Genomic DNA, 21556 nt, shown 5'->3' with positions numbered 1-21556 from the left:
AAGTCTTCACAAATAGAAGAACACTAATTCTCCCTCATGCCTTCCAACTTTTGAGCCGCTAATGATTACAAAGAAAAGCTTCTGACTACAGAGCAATATTTTTTCCTTCCCTTTCCTTCAAGAAGTAAAAAAACCCCCTCTTATATGACGATTCTAATTTTTTCTCTGTTGCCTGTGAACACTGAACCTGAGGTAAACTTGTGTCAAGGTTTTAATGATATAGTGAACAAGGGGGTTTTGTTTGTGTATTTCCCCCCCCTCTTCTGAGTTCTTTAGTAGATCTTAAAATTTTGGAGTTGTTAAGTAGTGGAGAGAAGTTAGCCATCACAGTGTTGTAGATCTGCAAAGCAATTTTATATTGTTTGATTTGGTGCCTTCAGATGCTGTAATGTTGTGATATATTATGAAACTAAGATTTTTGTGCTTGCTAGACTTCCCTGTTTTGTGGGAAGGGAAGCAATGCTATATGTGTTCCCTTCTACTTTCTGAGTATTTACCCAGACTATCCATGGAGAAGTTCTTATTTTGAGCAGTTTAAGGAAAGCACATGTTCTGTGCGACATCACATTTTCCTGTCTTTGGTAATTATAACAGAGGACTCTCTTCTGTAGTACATCCTTCCTTTCCTCTGTTACAGTTTTTTTTTGCTTGGACAACTGACCACAAGACTATGAAGAGAAAAGCCACTGAAAAAGAGAGGGCAGACAGTATAATGTATGCTCTTTTTCAGGGATTTGAATGAATACTTCGCTATCTATATGAACCGTGTAGTGAACTTTGTCATACTCTGGAAACCAAAACATAGTTCTCAGAAGTTGAAATGACTGGATGAAGTGAATTTATTGATGGCTGCAGCCAGTATGATATAGGTGTGTCTTCCCTTGCCAGACTTCTGGTAATCAACTTGCACGTACAATTTCTGCTTCTAGTCCTTGTTGTTTCTAAGGGATATGTTCTTCTGCTTATACTCCCGTTTATAGATGCTGCTGGTGGTGCTTCTTTCAGAACTGCTGTGTTTTTCTACAGCTCTGCAGTTCTCTGAAGTAATAATAAAATGAGACAAATTTTTATTTTTTTTAAAGGCTTTTTCATTTGTAAATGTTGGCCGTGGAATTCCTCTTACATCTTCACATGTGGCTTCTGAGGCTTGGAGAAGGTGTGGGTAGCTCTGACCCAGTGAGCACATCAGCTTCAGTAGCATCTTTGGCATCTGGCTGCAGGTGGCTGGAGGATGTCATGTGGGAGCCTGTTCCTGTGGAAGACACAGGAGGAGGTTATTCTGTTTCTTTTGCTGACTTTCCCATTCTGTGGAAATCCCCAGCATGTAATTTTCAGTCTCTAAACTCTTTGCATTGCAATACAGATAAATGTTTTTATTTTTAGATTACTTTTTATTTAAATAACATGGCTGGAGTTCTACAGGAGTGCTAAATATTCTGGTGGATGATCAACATTGTAACAAAATCTTAGCAGCATTGTTTAAAACAGGAAGTCTTGACATCCCACTATCTGTCTAAGAGGTTTTTTCCATCCTTTTAATGGATGGATTTAGAATCTGACTGTATCCAGTCTGAGTGATAAGTTGTACTTCTGTTTAGTGACAACACTGAAGTACAGCAGCCCCTCGACCTGTTGTCATATAAATTAAACATACTGTGAAGTACTTGGCAAGCTAGTTGCTCAAAGAGGAAAATCTGAGTGCATGACTTTTTTTCTTGTCTTAGTAAGAAGAGGGGTCTCACAGCCTGTGACTTCATATAGCATGGTGGCTGTGGTATTTTATTTTCTCTGTATTACTAACATACTCTCTGAAAGTTGAAGTGCAGTGTGCTAAATGTGTCTGAAAGACTTTTTTGGCACATGGAGAAGAAAGTTTCCTGTCACCAATCCAAAAGTTGAAATATAATTTCTGCAATTCCAAAAAGTGGAGATTAGAAAAAGTATATTTTAATTTGGAGTGTTGGCAGTTTGATTGAGAAAATAAATATTCAGTGCTATGGAAAAGTGTGTATTTTTAGACCAATTTCCTGAGGAAATGAAGCTTACATGATCATGTTGTCCGTCTGCACATGTCGGTCCTTCCTGAAAAATTGTTGAGCCTGTCATCTGATTTCAGCCAAACTTGAAACTTGAGGTGACATTTTGCAGATGATTGTTTCTGAATTTTGTGAATATCAATTTCTAATTAGAGGAGAGAGAGCTAAACTTGTGCTCTTGCTGAGGACGAAAGAGGCAGAACATGGCTGGTGTACACCATCAGTAATCAGCTAGTCAGTTTGCGCCATTTAGGTTTGCCGTCTCCTGCTGAGTAGGAGTATTGTCGAAGCCATGGAGAATAGAGAGGGCTGTTGTAGCAGTGATTGAGTTTAAAGGAAGAAAGACGCATTTCCACAGCAAGGTGAAGTTTCCTTAGTTCCAGCGTGCACAGCAAGATACATTGAATTTTTCCAAACTGAATGGAGTTGCAAAAAGTTCCTTCTTTATCTGTGTACTTGGAAACGTTTCCTTTTAAACTGTAAATAGAACAGTTAGTAGAAACCATGCTGGGTTTTTTTTGTTGTGTTCTGTCTTTAAATGAGGGATTTGAAATTAAGGCACATTAATTTAATCTTGCTTGTGCCCCCCCGCCCCCCCTCAAATTAGCTTTCTATAGCTATATTTTAATGGTCTGTAGAGTGTGGATTTTATTATATTATGCAAAAATACAATCCCAGTAACCTTTGTAAAGGTACGAATAAGCTATGCTGTAAAACCACAACTGACACTTCAGAATTGCTGCTTCGAAATTCTCTGCAATGTAGGGCTGTGTTAGCAGGTGACAAGTTACAGGCTAAATTTTGACTTGATCTTCTGGGGTGTGTAGGTGTGTGAACCACATTTAATGCCACTACAGATCTGTTGTCTTTAAAAGAAAATAAATAAATTCTCTCTCCCCCCTGTCTTTCACATATGTGTATATTTACACACATATGCAGGTGTATATAAATTTCTTTCTTTTTTAAGTATTTAGCAGCCAGGGGAACTTTGAGAACCTGCCCATGTAAGTGTTTCTGTAGTTGTCTGTCTTTTTAAATAGACCAATTTCTGTTTTACAGTGCCTGAAAATGACAACAAAGCGCAATTTGTTTGTGCGGCTGGTGCCATGCCGCTGTCTGCGTGGAGAGGAGGAAACAGTCACTACGCTTGATTATTCTCACTGCAGCCTGGAGCAGGTGCCTAAGGAGATTTTTACTTTTGAAAAGACCTTGGAAGAACTCTATTTAGATGCTAATCAGATTGAAGAGCTTCCAAAGGTATGTTGGGTGGTTTTCCTTTTAGTTACGTTTATTAACTCTGTTACTTCATCAGCATTGTAGAAGCTGATAGTGTCTAGCTTCCCGCTTCAGCTTTTAGGCTGAAGTTTGCCAAATATTTTAAGTAAATGTTGGTCCCAGAAGAAGCAGCCCTTGTAGAAGGAATGTTTATACGTTCCAGGTTGACTAGTCTGCTGCATGAATTGGGATGAAACTGCTTCAGCAACTGATCCAGCCCAAGAAAGGCACATAGCAGAAGAGGCAAGCTAATTTATTTCTGTGTCAATATCTGCTCAAACTGACTAACTGTATTCAACAAATTGTGGCATTATTTTGAATCTCTGATAATACATGAAGATTAGAAGAAGCAAGATTAATGTCTTGTTGAGATCTTTGTGCCCACAAAAGATAGCTACAATCCAAAAGTACCAAAAGTATCTATTCACTTGAAGTCCTTCTTTCTTCCTCGGTACATGACTGAAGAGACTTTTTGAAGTATCTCAAATTACTTAAGTTCAAAAACTAGACAGCTGGAATGCCACTTTGATTACATCTTTATTATAGAAATTAATATTTATTGTTTGTTCTGAAATCTGAAGACAAACTGCATGCTGAATTAACAGTATATTAGAGAAAACAATGAAAATTTGTGCCAGTGAGGCTTCTGAGAAGTACAAAGTGATCATTACAATAGACTTGTTTCTGTTACTAGGTCCTATCCTGGTGGAATTTAACACTTAGTAGTTAGATGAAAGACTTAACATTAAAAATTGTTCTGTCACAGTTGTGTACGAATCTTCATGTCATGTGGGACAACTGTAGAATGTTTTGTTAGATTTGTGGAAAGTTTGCTATAATCACTTCAAGTTTTGCTGGTTTGGATTTTTTGAAAGATAAGTGAAACAACTAAGGAAATAAAACAATTTCAGGATAGTAACTTGAGAGTTATCAGAAGCCTTGTATTCCAGTAAAGGTGACTTAAACCAGCTGAGTGCTTTTGAAAATCCAACCTTAATTGCTCCTGAGAAGCCATCAATGTATTTGTTCGTTGAATAGAGTATTAAAATTTAAGTTAAAACTAGACATTTTATCGAAGACTGTTATAGTTTAGAACTTCCACTATGTTATTCTTTTCTCTTCCCAAGCAGATATTTCTTTACTCTAGACTTAGTCACTTTAGGTTTTAGTAGCTTACTTTTAAAGACTTTGTATCAGCCTTTGGGGTTTTTTCAGACGATTTCAGAACTTCATTCCTGTCTTTCATTCTTTATTGGACAAGAATAAAATTGAATGCTGAAAAAGAGAATAAAATACCTTTCTTAGCCAAAAAAGGGAGATCTTCTGAACTCTTCTTGCATTAAATTCCTGATTCCAAATGATAAGAACTAAGCAAACATCTTCCTCCTAAATTCATAATTCTCTAAAAAATTCCTTTTAGTAATCTTAAAAAAGGAAGACTCTACTGTAGTGATTAAATGAATGCATATTGGCGGTTTAGACCAGAAGAAGCAGTTAGTCTGCTTTATCTTCATTTTCTGTTACATGCCATTTGATTTCATTAGTCAGTTCCTATATGAAATTCAATTTTGATATGTGAATAAACTCAGAGGTGGGCCTTCTACCACTTTCCTTGGTCTGGTCTAAGATTAAATTATCCACGCAATTAGAAAGACTGCTTGACCATTTTTGTTTTGTTCATTTCTGCTTTTCTTTGCTGAACTGCAGGGACCCTCAATAGCCTACATTTGCTTAATTTTGTTGTGTTTGTGCATTATAAGAATTCATCTTACAGGCTTATTTTTGAGAAGCTAAGTGGATTTTTTCAGCTTTTAAGCAATTTCGGTCATTATCTCTTACTACCCTTTCAATTTTCAAAAGAAAGAACCCCCACATATAAATTCAAATATTGTAAAGGAAACAGAGAGATTAGGGAGCAGTAAAGACCCAGTAAAAATGTTTTGTTTAATCATTTGACAGAAATTGTCATCTTAAAACTATCTGTAGAAGGTCTGTAAGGGAAGGTCATTAACGTTTGAAATTATCCTAGCTGATCTTGAGCCAGAGTTTCAGGTTGTGTTTGCCTTTTCCCAAATCCAAGCTTTTACTTACTCTCTTAGCTCTGAAAAAGGCTTCTAATTAAGCCATCTCATTTGAAGGGTGCGGTACTTCTTAGGCTGTCTCCAGCTTTCTGAAGCCTTGTTAAGACATTCCCACTCTTCCCCTTTCCTCTTTGACCCTGGTGTGTGTTCTTATCCTTGTTTTGCAATCTGCTGCCATCTTTGTGTGCCACACCACTGTTTTTGAGCTGTCATATCTACCTGATCACTGAAATGGCCTGTCAGTGTATGTAGCTTTTTTTTTTTTAAAGTACCTCCAATCTTTTCAGAACTCCAGCATACTTCAAAAATTGGTTCTCACAGAATATCTCCTTAATTTAGTTGATTGGCTTGCATGAACAAACTGCAGTGCAGAGAAGGGTGGTGGTAGAGAAGAACTTTGTTTTACATGAAGTGCTGGTGTGTACTCTCAGTTTCCAAAGTGACCAGGCATTTGAAATGCTTTCATCTATTGTGCTAAATCACATTTGAAAAGGTACCCTGTTTACCCCATGTGCCACGGTGTGCCTTTGAGCTGAAAAGCTCAAACTGTAGCAGTTTCAGTTTTCCCTCTCACCTTGCTATTTGGAAGAAATTGGAATTCTGCAGTAAAACAGTCCTTAATTATATGACTTCTGGTGTTTACTAACAGTAATGATAATGTACTTAATCACTGAATATGCAAACATTAAAAAAGAACAACAAAAGGAACAACTGCAAAGCCAACACCATACAAAACTCCCCCGCCCATTTTCCTTTAGGGATCTTGCAATTTCTTGTACTGCATTGGCTTTCACCTGACTAGTTGGGGAAATTTCTCATGAATCCAAGAGTCCAGATTATTGTTTTCAGGGATGAGTTTTAAGTATATATTCTTACTTGAAGTACTGAAATAAAGGAATGGCTCCAAAACACATCAGCTCGTCAAAGTCCTCCCTCCCATATAATATCCTAAGTAACTTCAAAGCCTTAATGCTATCAACTCTTTCTGACTAGGTGCATATTTCCGAGGAATTGGAAACATCAGTAAGCAAGTTGAAGCTCATTGCTTGAACTGTCCATCTTACTAATTTATTTCTGCTTTTGTTCTGGAGTGGTATATGCAAACGTTACACAAGTGGGGCTTGTTCAGCGATCTGTGTTTGAAATAACGGCTAGTCTGAGTTTGAAATAACGGCCTCATAATTGAGAGAGACCCAAGAAATTTTGGTTAAACTAAGCCCATTGCTGTGATGTTGACTGGGATAAATTTTTTTTAGTCATAGAATCTTTCCTGTGTTTGTATGATCTTTTCTCAGAATTTTGAAAGAAAAGAACACTTAAGTCCAGGTGTTTATGAATGATCTTATCAAAAATTGTTGGGAAAGGAATATTCATCATAAATTGTTCAGATGGACCTTTTCAAACACTTTCTTATGGATAGTTATTTTGTACTATATGTAAGCTTCCCACATATAATTTGAGCATTTTTCTTCCGTTATGCTAATATTACATGCCCTATTTTGTCAATTTGTAAAGCTTTTGGGTAAGATCTCAATCAAGGTACCTTGCATACAGGAAGAGATCTGGTTCTGAGCTAATACTTGATAAAAATTATAATGCATGTATACAGAAGAGATTATACGTTTTTCTATATCCTTAGATCAAACTTTCACTAGTTTTCATCATAATTTTGTTGGATTTTTGTGTACTTGAGCTAGGAAGGATGGAAGGGGAAAAATATTCGAAAATATAGTGCAACAAAATTTAAACTTTTAGAGACTATCAATACCTCCTCAAAGCCTCTGTTCCAGAACTATTTGACTTTAAAAAATGCATCTATTGATTTATTTTTTTTTCTTTTTTTCAGAAACTGGGGTATTTCATGGCATGTCTATTATTGAAAATGTTTTGCGATGTTTGCAGGACTTCCCTAAGCATTGTAAACTTAGTCAATTTTGAATAAAACTACTTAAATAAAATTTTTGTAGTCAAAGACTCTACACAGTCTGGCCTTCAAGCTGTGAGGTCAGAAGTTTAAAGGGATTAAAAACAAAAGCTATGTAGAGGAAACTAAGAGAAAGTTGCATTCACTTTTTTCTTTGTTTCAACAGCAACTTTTTAACTGTCAGTCTCTGCACAAGCTGAGTTTGCCAGACAATGATCTAACCGCATTGCCAGCATCCATTGCAAATCTCATTAATCTCAGGGAACTGGATGTCAGCAAGAATGGTAAGTCACTTCACTTATTATATTTGGGTAGCTAAAAGGCAAAACACCATTGGCTGTACAAAGACACTAGTGAAAGTATAATTTCTAGAAGCTACACAGCTAGTAAATTTTAAATTACTATTCTAAATCACTGCTTAACACAAAAGATGCTTTTTTATGGTCTGTTTGTGATATTTAATTGTATCTCTCAAATCGATTGGTTTGTACTTTGAGATTTATTACTGAAAACTGATATTGTAAAGTATTTAATATTATTTCAAAATGCATATAGTCAAATGTATTATTTTACTGGCTTTTTTCATGTTTCACTAGTACTGATGAGAGTTTGGACAAGAATTTGTAAAATTTTGCTTGATTCTATTGTTATCTTTTGTTTCATATGAGAAATGTTTTCAGTTTATTTTAATGAGCTGTCTGAAAATTGTAGTAGGAGTTGACTGCTTTGCTGTCCTGCTCTGGGGATGGCAACCTCTGTTGCATGGGGAAGAGTGACTATGGACAATGAGTGGTTCACTTGTCTGACTTGTTAAAAATCTATCATTCTCTGTGAGTCAGCCTTTTATAAATTATGAAATGTTGTCAGCCAAGTATTGTATACATGGGGTTTTATTAATGGTGCTGCTTTGGCAAGCTGGCAGATATGTGCAACTGTTAGGAAATTGAAATAACTTGTATTGTCATCAGACTTATTTGTGTGGCTTATTTGAGAGGAAAAAAAAAGTTCGATCATGCTAATTGATGAGGATGTAATAGTCTTGTCTTATTAATTCAAAGTGAAGTAAAAGGACCTCTCCTTGAAATCATATTTGAAAATGAGAATTACATAAACATGCCAAAGATTTTATCATATTAAATTCATTGTTTTATTTGGACAGCTAGCTAATTATGACTCCACAAAGTTAAGTTCTGCTTCATTAAGAAAGTATTCCAGTTGTTGAGGTGTTGGCATTTTCCTTGATTGTCCATTGTAGCCCAATCTGTACTTAAACTGTTACTTTATTATTTCTGCCTAATGAAAGCAGCATTTAGTGTGATAAATTGACCTGATTGTCACTGCTCTGTTCCTGGTACGAGTGGATTAATAGTCTTTTTTGAAGAACACTGGCCTTAAACTTTCATAGTGACACACAACAGAGAAAGAATCATCTTTTTGTCCTAGACTGAAATGTTGAAAGGATTAACTGTTTCCAACACAAGTTCTCAATGCAGAAGACTTAAGCAGCGAAAGGGCATTTGAGTTCTAGTGCTGGCAAATTCCTTAGCTTATGTACATATATAGGCATCTGGTCACTTACCAGCTGGAGACTTACTTGTCTGTCCAAAATGGCATAACCTTTAGCTAAGCCTTCAGAGAGCTGCTGAAAGAGCACTTGTTCCTCTGAGGCATATAAAGAATTTAAGGAGGCAATAGCTGAATGATACGCTATCCCAGTAAACTGTGAAGCTCTGTTTTTTAGGTCTTGTTTTGTTTTGACCACTTTTCAGAGAAATGACAGGACACAAGCTTATATAAACTATTATCATGTGCCTGTTCTCCATCTTATCACAGTTTGGATAGCGTCTCTGCCTAGTGTTGAACATCAAAAATAGTCCTGAGGTCACACGCTTGTTTACTTGGGACACCTTGTCTGCCACTGTTCCTGAAAGCTCTGTAAAACTCAAAAAAACAAATCAGGGTCCCCATTTGTCCCTGTTGGTTGAGGTAAGCAATAGTGCTGTTCATTCTTTAATAAATTTGGTATTATATGAGACTTCAGTTTGTTGGCTTAAGTGCCTTTCCCTTTCTGTTTCGCTATCCACTGTTGCAACCAAGATACGTGCTGAGTTATGGAGTAGAAGCCTCTAACAGTCATGTGTTCTGGAGCATACAGAAGTCTTTGTACAAGTGTTTCGTTTGGCATATATTATTCATGGCTGCTGAAGAGGTCATGGCACAGATGTAGCCTAAAATATCAAACTGCTGCTATATGTGCAGCAAGCATGGAATAGAATTAGTTTTATCTCTGCCTTTAGTCTTGGGAATAGTTAATAAATTCTGTAGGTTTTGTGGTAGTGAGTGTATCAGTTCTCCTTTTATGGCATTTTAACCTGATTCCTAAGGCTATCGTGAACCGTTAATATCAGAGGTATTCTATTCCATTGCTTCCTTCCAGGTATGCTTCAACTTTGAAGCTTTTACCTGAAAATGAGTAGAAAAATAGAAAAATGAGTATTTTATTTATGAAGCTAAAGGAAAAAAAAAATTTAATCCTCTATGGCCAAGTTATTTATGCATCAACAGTTGTATAGAAAAAAACCCACAAAAACCAAAACCACTCACCAAAAAACCGCACACCACCGCTCTTCACCCCTAAATCTCTCTCTTTCAGGGTTCATTAACCTTTAGCAGACAATAATTTCCTTGTGGGTCCAGGATGCCAGCCTTAGCCTGCACCTAGGACAATGTGGAAGATGGGGAAAACGTTTATGTACCGTGTATGATGGCATATATAAATGGACAGAAGAGTTAGCTTTACAGGTCACTAGAATCAAGTGATTTGAAAGGCTGAAGCATATGATGAGGTGACTGCTAGACAAATCAGGTTTCCCTGGAAGCCTGGAAAATAGGCTTGAAATTGCTTGTGCCTGTGGAGTTAGGGTAGGAGGAAACATTGAGCTGGTCTGGTTTTCCCTGCTTGCAGGTGGTGAAAGAAGATGATTGCATTTTCTATGTTATTCAGGCCTTTGAAGGATTAAGCAGCAAGACTAAAAAATAACTAGCAAGACCAAAAGAAACATGGTGTTTTGGAAATAAAGGTATCTTCAATAGTCTCTTGGATATTAAGGAGTGATTCTCTTTCACTGTGATGTTACAGCAAATTTAGACACGTCAGTTTGTCAGTCTGTATTGCAAGGAATCTTCATGGAAAAATACACAAACTAAACCGAAGAAAACAAACATACACACTCATACCCTGCCTCCAGGCATATCAGCCTGTAAAATTATTTTAAGTAATTTTAAAGAATTTTGTTAACAGATGCACATTTAGATCAAATATGTTTTCTACAGTGTTTTAAAATCATCTGCTGATTTGGCAAATTAGCTTTAGTACGCTGTGTGCCAGAAGTTGGGGAGTTGGGAAATGAAAATTCAGGAGAGTGTCTAGTCCTATGTTGCCCAGCTGGTGCATTTAGGAATATGGTTTTTTTCAAGGAATTGAGAATTATTCATAATTAATAGGGAGGTAGATCCAAGTTTTATTTTCTGCAGGGAGAAGTAAGAGAGGAAGATCCCAAATATAAAAATAACTTGCTGTAAATTCGCTATTATCTACTTATACTGGGGTGGAGAGAGGAGGGCAGATAGGAGCAGGGAGTTTTATATCATCCATGATTGTAAAATAAAAGATAATTGATCTGCTGCTGACTCCTGAGTGTGTAGCTTTGGTGTAATATATGATCATATAGAGGTCATGAATTTATGCTAAATGTAGGCAGCTATTGTATTTAAAGTTCTTTATTCAAGTGTTTATAGTATTTTTTCTTATATTTATTGTCTGTCTTATTAAAGATATTGAATAGGATCTGTCTCTGCAGAATGAAATGGTCTCTGTGTGTAAAAGAGGATGTGAACAGAATAGAATTCCAATGCAGTTAAGGTCTCGAATGTGAAATTTGGATGTACATATGTGAAATTCTGAAAGAAGTTTAATGCAAATCTCTTCCTGGACTCAAAGAATTTTTTGTAACGCAGAAAAGGCATTGTAGAAGTAATTATGGATTTTTAGATTTGAATTTGCATGTAAAGGCAGAAGGTATCTTTAGTTTTGTAAAGGGATGTGCTTTGAGTGGCAGTCATCATGTATCAACCAAAAGTGACCGGATAGGCAATACTGAATTTGCAGTCCAGGGTGTTAGGGGATGGGGAAGAAAAAATATGAACAAACCTGCTGCCCACAACCTTCCTTGTGTTCCACATTTTGCAGTTTTACCCTGCCTTGGCATGTTTAGATTTATGTGAGTGAGTGTATCAGGCATGTCTTCAAGAAGCAGCATTCTTGCCTATCTTTTTTTTTTTTCCAGAGAAGAGGTATTTAGGAGCCTGTCTTTTTACTCACACTCCTTCTCCTTTACATTGTATAAGGAATGTAGCTAGAGCAGGCCTAGAGATACCTTAAACTAAAAATAGAAGTTCTTCCAAATGATTTGAGGATGAATGCTTGGAAGACTCTTGTGGGCTTGCTGAAGTATCTTATCTGTGCTAGTACATGTGTATAAAAGGAATAAAAAAACCTCTCCAAAACCACAAAACACCCCACTAAACTGTCATCTTGTTTTCTGTGCCTGCATCAGCTCTGATATTTAGCAGTGCAAGTTATTGTTGTTGGAGGAATGATGAGGAAGCATTATCCATTTAAAGAGATCAGGAGGCTAAAATACAGTATAAAATAGGATTCATTACTGTCTGAACCTCACAGAATTGGCATGAGTTTTTAGCTTTCAGATTAAAAACTTAAAATTTTGGATTTCACAAGTGGTCTCAAAACAAAAAGTTTAGAAATACTAAACTTGTCTCAGACTTGTAATGAGTTCAAAGCTATTAAAAAGCAGTTTACATCCTAATGCTGCTGCTTTTTCCACATGTGGACACTTATTCTGCAAAAGACCCTTTTGTCTTAATTGTGAATAAATATTTTATTACTACATGAATGTATGTAGTTAAGTACCCACTTCGTTAACAAAATGAGTACCAAATATATTGCCAATACTGTATTTTATTGTAAATCTAATTTTATTATAATAGTTACCACAACCAGTAAGAGTACATTTTTGTTTAAAACTCATTAGAAAAGCTTAAAAATTTCCCTATGGAAGTATTTACTAGGTTTTTTTCCCCTGTTTTTAAAATGAAAACACTGTTTAACTTGTTTCTGTCAGATTTGTAGCTCAACTGACATTTTTGCATCCATGGACTTCATTTTGCATTTATACATGGACTGTGCAAAGGTTACCTCTTTTTCTGTATGAAACACCTCCAAACATTCCTCCAAATAAAGATTCAACTTCCGTTTTTCATTGTGTAAACTTAAGAAAGGAGCCCCCAGCATAGTCACAGCTTACAGCCCTGCAAGTGACCATCATTAAAGGGAGGACAAATGGGAAAGGAAACTTGAAAACTTTCAGTGTGTGAAGAATTGAAAAAAAGGAGAGGTGAATCTGCTTACTAAGCTACAAGTAGATACTTGTCAAGTAAGTCACATTACAGAAAAATCAGGAAATCCAGTTGAGTTTGTAAGATTTTTAGATTAGTGATTTCCTTGATAAAAGCTAAAGTTTTTCTAGGAAGGGAACTTTTCTGTGTAAACAAAGTGGAGAGAGAATGAAAAGCTATATAAATCCATAAAAAATAATTTTTTATTAAATCTGTAAGAAATTTAATGATGATAGGTTAAAGCTATGACAGATTTATTTCTTTGAGTTGCATTTCTTGAGAAAGGTAGGTTTCTTCCACAGGTCTCCAAGCTTACGTATTTTTGCCTTTAGTAAGAGACAGACAGAAAGCCATGGCTTCTGTAATGCTCATACATATGGAAGACTAGTTGCAAGGAATTTTTCAATTCTGACACTCTTAAGAGTGCAAGAGGAGCAACTGATGTGACATATAGTGGTTTTCAAAAGCTTTGGGATATCTGTTTGCAGAACTAGATGAAAGTATATTTGCAATAGTTGCTTCTTTCTCTTGAACTGATTGATTGATTTTATTTTTTTTTAGGATAGGTTTTCACTAAATAACCCAGGGGCTCCTAAGCTCCTTGGCAACCACTAGTGTACTGAGTACCACCTTGTGTGCAGGTACATGGAGGCCAGCCTTGTCCTGAGCTGCTACTCCACCTCTGAGCAGGAAGGTGTTGCTGCTGCCCTGCAGCCTGGTCTGGCATCTCCTGGCTGATCCAAAACCAGCTGTGGTAGGGGTTCCTCTCAGAATTTTGGAAAGATGAATGAACAATCAAAAGGAAGGATGGATGGGTCAGCATTGTGCAGTGAATTGATTGGGCTCTAACACAGTTTACTTTGAATAATGAAAATTCTGCTTTTAATTCAGAAGGTATGCAGAAATCCCAAATTAAAGGAAATTATATAAATATATAAGAATACAGACCATGACTGATACTTTAGTTTAAGCTTTCAGTTTAAAATTTCAGCTTTTGCAAACAGATTTTATGAGATCTGTGGGAGAGTTGTGGTGTGTACTCATGAGCTCTGAAAGTATTTTGATTGCCATTTTTGGTCCATATTGGTGGGAAGGGCAGAGGCCTGAGTGGAAGAACAAACAAAAGCTGCTCTTTTTATGGTGGAGCTCCTTTCAGGCAGGTTGCTTGCTTGCCCAGAAGTTGAGACCAGGATGAATTAGCTGAGTGAATAATGTATGTAATTAAGATCCTTTCATATTCGTGCAAACTAAGCCTGTATGTTTGCCTCTGTGTCCTCTATACTTGTAAGGGTGCAGAGTGGGATGGGTGCACAGCGGGCTGTAGTTTCATTTATTTTGCAGCAAGAGGGGTTTTTGGTGTGCCTGCTGTTCGGAGGGAAATTTTTTTTCCCCTCACATTCCCCACAAACTCAGAGATCTAGCTGTAAACTCTTTGCTTTGAGGACATCACTCATATGCTTTCCATGGGTCTCATATTTGTTAGTGATTTTCTTTCTCTGTGCTTTTTTGGAATTGAACCAATACTTTTATATTTGTTGTTTTTTTTTTTTTTTTCTTCAGCAAGCCTATTTAAAACATTTCTGTGTGAGAAGAGGTGGAATTTGATTTGGAGGCACTGCCACTGCTGTATAGCAGTAATGGTTTTAGTAACTGAACTCTGTGCATACTAGTTTTAGCATTGGATTGTGAAGAAAAATACAACTACATCACTAGAGTACGAACAGCAGAGCAAGCCCCCATCTGCAGTAGAGCTGAAACAGTGACATACTGGGGTGTCAGCTTTGGGATCCATTGCGGTGAAGGATGCTGCCAGTGGTGGATGACTTGCATGATTTTCTGTAAATCCAAAATTGCCAGTATTTCTGAGTGAAAAAAATCTGATGAAGAGAAAAAGTTATGCCAGTTTTCTCTCCTGCTCTGCAAGTTATGCTGACCCTGGTGATAGGAAAGGATTGTGCTATGTAGAGGAGGAGATGACTGTAACTCCAGATGGTGAGTGGGACCCCAATTATACTTACAATTGCCTTAATCCAGTCTAAACAAAGAGAGGGACATTTGTGCACATTTGCTCTGATAAGCTGTGCCAAAACAATCATTGCTGTCCAGGGAGTTAGAGATCAGGCGAAATTCCGTATTTCAGCTGTTTTACGTGATCCAGAGCTGAGGCTGATTACCTTCAGATTTGTGACTGTCGTGGTTTTACCCCAGCCAGCAGCTGAGTACCACGCAGCCGCTCGTTCACTCCCCCCCATCGGGATGGGAAAGAGAATCAGAAGAGTTAAAGTGAGAAAACTCGTGGGTTGAGATAAAGACAGTTTAATAGGTAAAGCAAAAGCCGCGCGCACAAGCAAAGCAAAACAAGGAATTCATTCACCACTTCCCATGGGCAGGCAGGTGTTCAGCCATCCCCAGGAAAGCAGGGCTCCATCACGCGTAATGGTTACTTGGGAAGACAAACGCCATTGCCCCGAATGCCGCCGCCCCCCCCCTCTCTCTTCCCCCAAGCTCCTTATAAACTGAGCATGACGTCATATAGTATGGAATACCCCTTTGGTCAGTTTGGGTCACCTGTCCTGTCTGTGTCTCCTCCCAACTTCTTGTCCACCCCCAGCCATCCCGCTGGCAGGGCAGTGCAAGAAGCAGAAAAGGCCTTGGCCTCGTGTAAACACTGCTCAACAATAAGTCCATAGAACAAAAACATCTCTATATTATCAATGCTGTCTCCAGCACAAATCCAAAACGTATCCCCACACTAGCTACTATGAAGAAAAATCAATCCTCTCAGCTGAAACCAGGACATTATCCACCCCTTATTCCATACTATTTACGTCATGCCCAGGTCCCACACAATTCAATACATCCTCATTAAGCACCACCACCCTTCTCATCCCTTGATATAATATGCTGATATCATTCCCTTAGTCTGTGGACCACCCTTTTAAAATGTCCATAACTGTCCACAAAATGTCCATTGGGTTCACTTGGTCCACAACCTTGGGCTCCATCCACCATGGTGGTCACTCAGGACAGGAGAGGTTGTTGACGTGGAGTTACTGGGCACCAAAACCAGCTCAGGTCAGGTCCACTGCTGCACTTGCGCTGCCTCCTGTAAGGCTTGTTCTCCATTGGCTCAGGTGATTTCTACTACAATAATTCCTGTAACATGCAACTCAAATCATGGGTTACAACAATTTAAAGGTATTTCCATTACAATCTCCAACCCTGGTCCCTTCGAGTCAGACCATCAAGTTTACCATTGCAATGAACACCTCCCCTTGCCCCTGCTCCGGCTTGAACTTATCCTCAGACTGCAGTCCCTTAGGGGTCTACCTGCTCCAAGCGGAGCCTTATCCATGAGCCACAGTTTCTCCAGGGGTACACCTGCTGTGGCATAGACTTACCCACACCCACAGTCGCTTCGAGGTGCACCTGTTCCAACGTGGCCTTCTCCATGAGCCACAATGCCTTCATAAATACACTTGCTCCAGTGTGGCCTTGCCCACAGTCACAGTCGCTTCAGTCCTCTCAGAAAGAAACCTGCCCTATCATGGGCTCGTCCATGGCCACACACTTTGAAATGTTCCAGCATGACCCATGCACAGCCACTGATGCTCCAAGGTGTACCTGCTGTAGCATGGACTTATCCTTGCCACAGATGCTCCGAGGTGTACCCTCTCCAGCATGGACTCATCCTTGGCTCACAGTCCTTCCAGAGGTATACCTGCTGCGGCACAGACGCAACCACGGCCCCAGACACTTCGAGATATACCTGCTGCGGCACAGACGCAACCACGGCCCCAGACACTTCGAGATATACCTGCTGCGGCACAGACGCAACCACAGCCCCAGACGCTTCGAGATATACCTGCTGCGGCACAGACGCAACCACGGCCCCAGACACTTCGAGGTATACCTGCTGCGGCACAGACGCAACCACAGCCCCAGACACTTCGAGATATACCTGCTGCGGCACAGATGCAACCACGGCCCCAGACACTTCGAGGTATACCTGCTGTGGCACAGACGCAACCACGGCCCCAGACGCTTCGAGATATACCTGCTGCGGCACAGATGCAACCACAGCCACAGACGCTTTGGGGTGTCCTGCTCCAACGTGGAATCATCCACAGGTCACAGTCCCTTCGACTCGAGTGCACACAGGAGTTCCAGCCTGTCCAGTACAGCAGCACAAAAACAGCAGCGATGCCCTGGCCACCTGCCAGCCCAGGCGCATCGCCATTGCTGTTATCAAAATGTTCCCAGGCACAGCACAGTAAGATGATGAGCAGTACGGCAGTACAGCCAGCAGCGAAAGCAGAAAGCAGCCACTAATAAGCACTAGACTCTAATAGATAGTAAGGCAAGCAAGCCCCATGGCAAGCACAGGAGCCTGCCAATTAATAGCTAAACAGCTAATACTAAATAGCTAATAGCAGCTATAAATTCAATCTAGCACATTCCGATCAAATCTGTCATTATCTCGAACCCTTCGAGCCCCACGTTGGGCGCCAAAAAGACTGTCGTGGTTTTACCCCAGCCAGCAGCTGAGTACCACGCAGCCGCTCGTTCACTCCCCCCCATCGGGATGGGAAAGAGAATCAGAAGAGTTAAAGTGAGAAAACTCGTGGGTTGAGATAAAGACAGTTTAATAGGTAAAGCAAAAGCCGCGCGCACAAGCAAAGCAAAACAAGGAATTCATTCACCACTTCCCATGGGCAGGCAGGTGTTCAGCCATCCCCAGGAAAGCAGGGCTCCATCACGCGTAATGGTTACTTGGGAAGACAAACGCCATTGCCCCGAATGCCGCCGCCCCCCCCTCTCTCTTCCCCCAAGCTCCTTATAAACTGAGCATGACGTCATATAGTATGGAATACCCCTTTGGTCAGTTTGGGTCACCTGTCCTGTCTGTGTCTCCTCCCAACTTCTTGTCCACCCCCAGCCATCCCGCTGGCAGGGCAGTGCAAGAAGCAGAAAAGGCCTTGGCCTCGTGTAAACACTGCTCAACAATAAGTCCATAGAACAAAAACATCTCTATATTATCAATGCTGTCTCCAGCACAAATCCAAAACGTATCCCCACACTAGCTACTATGAAGAAAAATCAATCCTCTCAGCTGAAACCAGGACAGTGACCATTGACTCGAAATCCCTATATGACCTTTTTTGGTGTGCCCTTTGGACATGTGCAGCTGGTCTGGGATCCTGATTAAATACCACTTTTTAGATTAGGCTGGTTAGCTGGTGAGTTTTTGCCAAGTAGAGTTCTGAATGATGAATGCTTTCTGCTTTTGGCTCAATCCAGACAAGAATTTTAAATTCTTCTCCCTTACCTTACTGCCAAATTTTCCTTAACAGTCTTACAGTCGTTGACCCACCTCCTACACCCCTCTCCTGTCTGGCTGGTTTTGTTTTTGTTTTGTTTTGTTTTTTTAATAGTTGCTTTTAGTGGAAACTGGCCAGACAGTTTAAAAGTGCCTTCCCTTATTTGGGAAGATGGGGAGGAAGGAAGAGACAAGTAAATACTAAAAGCTATTATGTAAATCTCACTCTGTGGGAAATTACACTACAAAAAGAACTTTGGTCTCAATTCAGTTTGGATCTGGTGGTTAGAATTAAAAATTGCCAGCATATTGTATTTTCTTCTGTTGGGCTCTGCAAATGGTCATAGTCCACAAGTGTGACGGTTTGCATTTTTTTTGAAAACAATAAGCGTGGTCTGTAAATCAGCTACAACACTGAAATGGGCTGGGGGTGATGGTTGTTATATAAAGTAGGAAACAGCAGAATGAAGAGCCTGTCCATATGATGCTTTCCAAGGAAAGTGGGATAAGGCTGCAACAGACTAGATAACCATCAAGTTATCTAGTTGTGTTCCTCTTCTATAATCCTTGAGTATCAGTGTATAAAAAGAAGCAGTAAAACATCTAAAAGATTTAGAAAGGGATTTAGAAAGGAATGTGGATCTCAATTTGCAATGCTCATTTGATCAGATGCTCATGGAGAGTGGGAGTGGCTATCAAATGGATTAATTAGCCCAGTGTTACAAAAGGAGTGTGGAAAGATGTGGTCATGGAGACCCTCGAGAATTTCTGAGCTTCCTTAATGGGAAAGAAGGTTCAGAACTCTTAAGGATACATGGAAAGCAGAGAAAGAAGGAACAGATCCTTTTATAAAGTGCTCTTTACAGCCCTTTGTCCTTCTCTTGTCTCTTTTTCCAGTGTATCTCTGCCTTCTTACTCACTTGTTTTTTGAATTTGCTTTCTTGGTGGGAGAACTGAAAGAATACTAGTCCAACAGTAACTATGTTTCTAGCATGCAGGAGGAATATAGCTGAGGAAGAGTGAGTGTCTGAAGATTGTTGTATATCCAAGTTAGTAAATGCAACTTCCAATCACATGGTGGAGAGGAGCGTTAGGTATATTTCATGCTGTCATTCCCAATTTACTGTTCTTTTGAATGATGGCTGCCGTTTATCCATACTGAACTGCTGAGTGAAGTTAGTAAAGGTGGTGTATACTGTAACAATCCTGGCTCTAAGCAGCAGCAAAATCAAATTCATGGGCTCCTTCATTGTTAGCTTCCTCGTACAAGTTCAGTTTCTGTTGTCAATTTGTTATTATAACTTGCTGCCTCTTGCACAAGGCATAGTCGAACAAGAGACTACTGTAGAGTCCACTGATTATGTACAAAAGCATGCTGATTTAAAATGTCTGTATTTAGATAGCTAATATTTTATTTGGCTGTAAGTTTACAGTGACATTCTCCTCTCTAGCAGATGTGCTGTGTGTTTTGTTTTCTAGGTAGTTATCACAGACTTAAGTCTTCTGTGCTTCAATAAATTCTTGACGCAGGCAGTGGAAACTAATATTAATATTAAAAACATGAGGTTTAACAGGTTGGACCAGAGCAATCTTCATCCAAGGACCAAGCCAAGGCCAGTAGTGTGACCATCTATCAGAAAAGCTAAGCTTAGAGAATCTTTCAGTGTGATTCAAACAGCAGAACTAATGGCACAGAATGGATCTGAAACATGACCCTGACTGCAAGGAAGAGCTTAGCAGTGGTTTGCTCTGGTTAGTGTAGATACTTATTTTAAGAAGGTAAAGTTATGTATCATCAGCAATAAAGAGGTCTTGATGTATGTTTTAGACAATAGAAGACCACTTCAGGCAAATCAACCATAGTTTCATCTACAGAGTCCTCTTATGTGCTAGACTTTTGTTCACCTGCCGTGGCTTAGGATCCTGCATCATGTTAGATGCTTTCCATCTGTATGTTTGGATATTCTTGTTTGGTGAAAGAGGCTTTTTGCTACAACTGGAATTAAGATCATGTATATTTAAATTTCTTGGATATGTGTTTCTCTTAATACAAAGATTATATGACAGCAATAGGTGAGGTATATTTCTAGTCCTTTTATGCTACTTTTCTAATTTGTCTTTAAACCTATCTTTGGACTTGAAAATATCACTACTGCTTTCCAGAAATGAAGCTTCGTTACTTGATAAATATTACCTTTTTAGTTTTCATTTTGAACTGTGAGAGCGATAAAGTGAATTGAATCAGTATCCCCTGTCATCTTTTCCTGCTTTGACTCCACTCACAGCCCCAGTAAGCTTCACATGGCTGAAGCCGTATATAGCGAGCTATATTTATTTACACGTGTACACATACATGAACATGCATGGTAGTAAACCAGAAGTGTCATAAATCCTGGCCTATATTACAGTTGATGGTTCAATTCCTTCTGGTCCCCTCTACTTCTGTATTTTATTGTTCTTGAGTTCAGCAAGCTATTTCCCAAAAGAATCCATGATACTTTAAGAGGTGTTTAAACACCTGGTTTAACTGTATGGCTTAGTGTGCTTTTCTTGCCTTTCACCTCTCAATAACACAGTACAACATCTGGTATGAGTCAAAAGTAATAGTTTCAGCCAGTTTGTATGACAGTTCAGTCAGTTTGTATGACAAACAGGTTCCTGTCAAGAAAGACCTAAAAGTCTACTTTGATAGAAATGGTGTTTCTACTTCAGTTGAATTTATGGAAAAGTCAGAATGGTGACTATGCCCCTCAACATCACCAACTGACTTAATGTTAAAATACGTGTTTTGTGACTACTTTTCTTGTCAGGTGGTATTGCCATCTCTTAAGTCCTAATATATCAGGTCGATCATGTTACTACATGTCCTGGTTTCAGCTGGATTAGACTTAATTTTCTTCCTAGCAACTGGTATAGTGCTGTGTTTTGGATTTAGGATGAGAATAATGCTGATAACACACTGATGTTTTAGTTGTTGCCAAGCAGTTAACAACTTCACAGCTTCTCATACTGCCACACCAACAAGGAGGCTGGGGGTACACAAGAAGCTGGGGGTGGACACGGCCAGGACAGCTGACCCAAACTGACCAAATGGATTTCCCATACCATGTGATGTCATGCTCAGTATATAAACTGTGAGGGAGTTGGCTGGGGGGGCACTGTGGCTCAGGAACTAGCTGGGCATCAACCAGCGGGTGGTCAGCAATTGTGCTGTGTGTCACTTGTTTTGTGTGTTATTGTTATTATTGTTGTTGTTTTTATCATCATCATCATCATCTTCCTTTTCTGTCTTTTTATCTCAACCACGAGTTTTACCTTTTTTCTGATTCTCTCTCCATCCTTCTGGGGCAGGGAGTGAGAAAACAGCTGTGTGGTTGTTTTAGCTGCCTGCCAGGTTAAACCACAATACTGCACAAACAGAAAAAAACAAACTCTAAGCTAGCAT

General features: G+C 39.2%; 1 protein-coding gene across 11 annotated transcripts in view; it reads left to right on the top strand.

Moving 5' to 3' along the window:
- The window catches only part of ERBIN (erbb2 interacting protein), a 127916-nt gene that overhangs the window by 54005 nt on the left and 52355 nt on the right, over positions 1–21556 (top strand). For all 11 annotated transcript variants that reach the window (XM_075739828.1, XM_075739824.1, XM_075739831.1 and 8 more), the window contains 2 exons: positions 3096–3293; positions 7483–7600. In XM_075739828.1, the coding sequence (XP_075595943.1) occupies positions 3105–3293; positions 7483–7600 (307 nt within the window). In that variant the 5' untranslated portion in view covers positions 3096–3104. The remainder of the gene's footprint in view (positions 1–3095; positions 3294–7482; positions 7601–21556) is intronic.

This window comes from Balearica regulorum, chromosome Z, assembly GCF_011004875.1.
Source record: "Balearica regulorum gibbericeps isolate bBalReg1 chromosome Z, bBalReg1.pri, whole genome shotgun sequence".
NCBI classification, from domain to species: Eukaryota; Metazoa; Chordata; class Aves; order Gruiformes; family Gruidae; genus Balearica; species Balearica regulorum.
Note: the sequence above shows the minus strand (reverse complement) of the source record. Positions and strands in the feature narration are given on the sequence as shown.